This window comes from Hipposideros armiger, unplaced genomic scaffold (genome assembly GCF_001890085.2).
Source record: "Hipposideros armiger isolate ML-2016 unplaced genomic scaffold, ASM189008v1 scaffold_145, whole genome shotgun sequence".
Lineage (NCBI taxonomy): Eukaryota > Metazoa > Chordata > Mammalia > Chiroptera > Hipposideridae > Hipposideros > Hipposideros armiger.
In genome coordinates this window covers 201,986-207,007 of record NW_017731495.1, presented here as the reverse complement: position 1 = coordinate 207,007, position 5,022 = coordinate 201,986, and the positions used below count along the sequence as shown (strand labels likewise).

Here is a 5,022-nt window from a genome sequence, read left to right as displayed (position 1 = left end):
AGGCCCCACAGAAACTGGATCTGCCTATACTGGCAGCAAATGGAAGGCGGCCCCAGAGCATCACTGACCAATTGTGTGTGAAAAGCACTACTTCCACTGGTTCCCTCGTTCTTTCTCCCACCTACTCACACCTCCCACAGTCTTGCTCATCAATTCCCTGTGAGATCACCCACCTTTCTACTCATTTTTCCACCCACCATCCCTTACAGATTTGCTAATACCCTTTCCTATCAATCCTTTCTGTCCTGCCCGCCCAGGGAAATGCTAACATTTCTGACAGCATCTCCATGGGGATGGAGAAGAGGAAGATTTGCAGGGAAAGAACAGGACTGGGAAGGCGGAGGTCACGGAGCCAATGGCTATAGCAGGTGTCCTGATAGTGGCTGGGGGTGGTGGCAGTGACCAGGAATATGGGGTAAGAGGAACTTCGGAATAGCAATCAATTGCTCCAAAAAGTTGTTACCTGACGGGCTTCATAAAAGTATGGTGTACATTGAGTGTGACTACTAAAGGGAAAAACAATAAGAAATCTCATCAACCTTAAAGGTGCTATGATGTGATAGCAAGAGAATGTACTAAAATACAAAAGAAAAAGTTCACACTGTGGTTGTGACTGCACAGAGAATATGAGTACATATAGAAATGATATGCAAGGGTGAGAACAGTCATCTAACACATGTGATTATGGGTGATATAACTTTTTCTTAAAATCCCTCTAATGTTGTTATATTGTGTTTTCAATTTTTTTAATTTTTTTTTTAACAAGGAACTTTTTCCTGCGGCAGGGATGGACCTCCAAACTTAGGCCATTCTCGGCCCTTTCTTTTAAATGTCCATTTAAACTTGGTACTATAGCATGCCATGTGATTGCAAAAATGGAACTGAGACAATATGGAACACAGAAAGAGCATGTCCTTTTAAGAGATGACCTTCTAATATTAAGACCTACCCAAAAGCTGCTGTTTTTAAATTATCAATGAAATATATGATCATGAGAAGGTCAGTGAAGCGGTAAAGGCAGCCATATACAATAAGAAAAAGCACCCCAGGGATTTGGAATCACACCCTGCAGCCAGCCCCTAGTTGAGAACCACTATTCTAGAAGATGATGATCACTATAATCAATTATTTTGGTTCTTGAAGCTGAGCCAATAGAGTGGTATACGCCATCAAATAGAGAAAATTAGAAAAAGAATTACCCCAATTCATTTTTTTTAAAATTAGACACTTTTCTAAGATCAAAACTGAAGAGGAAAGGAGGAAAATGAGTTTTATTAGAGCCATCCCTTTCAGTTACAAATGGAAAACACATTTGTTTATTGATATGTCATCTAACAGTTTGTACAGCACATGCCGTAAGGTGGGATAAAGCTGCTCACAACCAGAAAAGACATGGCCCTTTGCCCACAGTGAACCAGAGGTAACTGGGTTAGAGACCCGGATCCAAGGAGGGGCGGCTCCGCCACACCCTGTGAGAACTTCCAGTTTGGCCAGGCAACTGATAGGAGCTGATTCTGTGATTAACAAAGGACATCACACTGTGGCCTTTGCTCAATCTCTCTTCAGTGGGAACTGTCAATTCTCCCTATCTAGGGAATACAGAAAAAACCCTCAATTCTAAAATATTTGCAATTCTGAATACTTAGTGTGTACTTTTCTAATCCAGTTTTGTCTCTACTATCTGGCTATTTCAGATGTAAGAACTGGTTTAGAACAGTTTCTTTTCCATTAGTGAAAACATATACTCGTACTCACTCCCAACACTGTGGGGGTTGGGGGAAAGGAGGGAATCCACTACCAACTAATACACAATAATGTATCTACAATACTTCATATCATTTGGTACGAGAAACAGATCAGTCACTTTGGCCTTCCACAACCAACTTCTCTCTGGAGNGGTAGAGAAGTGATATGAACACCTGACCACTTAACCAAATTTACTTTCACAGGCGTTGCATTACAACCTCTATTTTCTCAACTTGGTGACAGACTGCATTTCAGGTGTTCAAAGGTGAGAATCTGACAGCCTGTAGGAGGAAAGGGCCTCATCTCTAGGTCATTGGTTACAGATGGGCTATGGTGACCAAAAATTGTGATAATCTTTACCCATTTATCTTTAAAGCTTCAACAGGACTTTATAGGATAAGAATTTGTTCAGGGAACTGAGAAGAGTGTGAAACATTTTAGGCTAGTGACTGAGACAAGTGTACACCAAGGGAACAGACATCCTTGGGTGTCACAAGGGATCTCCCAAAGAGCTTTATAATGCCCCTAATTCAAGTTTTTGCCCCAAAATTTACTTGCATGTAGAAGCAAAGACTAGATCAATTTCACTGTGCCATAAGCTGACACAAAAGCTTTCTACAGAATATCTTCCCGTATAAATTAATATAAATGTCATCTTCAATTTTAATATGAACCAAAAAGTAAGACATTCTAATGTAAAAACAAGGGGAGACAAAATTCTAGAAAGTCGTGTCATGGTGATTTGTATAGTCAGGGGTCTGATGGTAAAAAGAAACCAGCCAAGGCTCTTGATCCTTCTCTCTTGAATCAATCTAGGTAGCATTTCCCACCTCTTCTGGGCCCAGCTAATGATCAGATAAGAGTCTGATAATTCTTTGCAACTTCTGTGACTGATTCTAAAGCCCAAGTAATAAATGCCAACAGGGAGAGGTAAGTCTGAGGCTGCTGAAAAGGGAGCGGTAGGGGGTGGGTGGGGGGTGCAAGTTTCTGAACAAAAGCCAAGAAACAGAGCCCAAAACATTGGCGTGTGCAGTCCCTAACCCCAATCTGCAAACAACAGGGTATTCAGTGTCTTTTTAGGCAAGACAAAGACCCAAACTATAGACCCTGAACATGTTGATTGGGCCTGAGCAACATCCCAGTTGTCTGGGAAATAGGCAAAGCTAAGAGCGCCTAAGATAAGCCACACGGAGTTGCTCACAATGAGCGCAGGAGAAGACCAACGCTGCCTGTAATTCGCTCAGAGTCTAGGGCTTGGAAATACCCTAGACCCAGAACATACCTCACTTCTTTATCACGCCACTTCTTTTCAAAGTAAACAAGAGGGCAATTCCAGAGTCCGGTGTAGACAGGTTTCCGAACACAAGCATACTGAAGGGTGTGATGTTTAGTAAGAGGTCTGGACTTAATACTATACTAAACCTGAGAGCCTAAAGAATTCAGAAGTCAAGCTTGAGACTATCCATCTTTACAGATCAGCAAATGATTGATCTTTTCTAAATACCTTTAAAGATGTAATTGTCTAACTTAACTACAGGTAACGTGGAAGACGCTTCTAGTCATAAATTAATGGTCAGTAAACTCACTCTTTCCATCATAGCGCCAGTTTGAGTTGGGCTATTAGACTCCAGATCTTTTTCACTGATCCGAACAGAGATCTCTCCAGTGTCTTTACCGTTTTCAAATATCTGAAAAATAAGTGCATTCGAAATTAAAAATAAATACCCCACACACATACATCCACATATATTCACACATACATATATAAATACAAACAGGCCTGGCTTTGCTCAGTGGGGTTTCGACTGAAAGTCATGCATATGGAAATTGTGCAAAGCAAGGACTGCCTGCATGAACAGGCAATGAAAATCAACAGGACTAGAATAGTATTAAGAACGTCCTTCATTTCCCCTTGTGGTTTCATTGTCTTTAACCTGATTAGCACCCCCTACAATCTTAAAATAGAAGGAAATGTGGGCATTATAGGAGGGATCACTGACTACTCTGGATGCTTACGTGTGGCAGCATCGGAGCAAGGTCAGCTAGCGACCAACGAACTAGCTCATTTCATTCTTCTTGAAAAACATAAAGCCACACATTACGTGAGGAATGTTTGATTCATGTTTAAAATAAAGCAGTGTTCAGCTCATCTTCTGACTCACTAAAAGGAAATTCAACCTGACAGATTTCTTGCATAACAGTATGATGGAAGCCATCCATTTTAAGTGCATATACGCAACAAGTTGTTGACAACAGAGATAAAATTCATAACACTACATTATGTAACACTTCTGGGGGCGGGGGGTGGGGGAGAAATGCCAGCAAACATTCTGGTAAAAAATATCCAAATATTCCAGTCTGGAAGGAAGGCTTCACTAGAGCAATGACCCATGTGGGTGTGCCATTCACCAGGCAAGAAAGGGAGCAAACAGAGAGGCCTGATGAATAACTGAAATCCTTGCTTTTCACTTAACTTTTTTTTTGAAAAGTTCTTTTCTTCCTTTTCTGATACACCTATCACATCAAGGCAGCCATTTTACTTATTTTTAGCACTATTTCCAGAGAAGCTTATTTGTGAGAATACCTTATTTAAAAAGAAAAAAACAATTGTTTTACTTTTGAGTTAGTTTGAGAGTTATTTAATGAGTTCTAACCTGGTTTGGGAAATAATGTGCTTCAATAGCACTTCAGGCTTTGGACCAAAACAAAGGGGATTAAAAAGAAAAAAAAAGTAATAGTGTTCAAGAATTGTGGGTTTTTCTCTACTTGGTGCTCCTCACTCTGTAGAGAGTGCAGTGGAGATGGTACAGCTGTCAGGCTTAGTACAGTAACATTCCACACCCTGAAGTATCTTCTTCTACCAGGGATTGTTTTAAATCTCTTTTCTGACTTAAAGATACAATTCTGAACAAGAAATCCCTCTACTTTTGCAAGGAACCTTGTAAACCCAGCTGTGGCCTGCAAACTTATGGGAAATAACATGGGAGGCGAACCTTATTATCCATCCCAACAATTTCTTCAGGGTCCCCATCTGGAACAACAGAGCCATTTAGCGACAATGATGGCGGTCAATATTCTAAGCATGCATTCTGCGAGGGTAGTGTTGACAAAAGCTCAGTTTGAGGAACTTAATGATGTCCCTTTGTCAAGACTTGATAGAAGTGAAAGCAAATTATATCCTAGAAAAAAGGAGTGTGAGTTCTAACTGCCAAACTGGGGAAGACCATAGGACTTGGTCCACACCTAAGAGCGTCACTTGCTCACTGCTTTCGTCAC

General features: G+C 40.8%; 1 protein-coding gene across 1 annotated transcript in view; it reads right to left on the bottom strand.

Annotated features, from left to right (window-relative positions):
* DCDC1 (doublecortin domain containing 1) overlaps positions 1-5,022 on the bottom strand; it is a 392,688-nt gene that overhangs the window by 199,092 nt on the left and 188,574 nt on the right. The window contains exon 12 of the mRNA XM_019650696.1: positions 3,333-3,434. Coding sequence (XP_019506241.1) covers positions 3,333-3,434 — 102 coding nt within the window. The remainder of the gene's footprint in view (positions 1-3,332; positions 3,435-5,022) is intronic.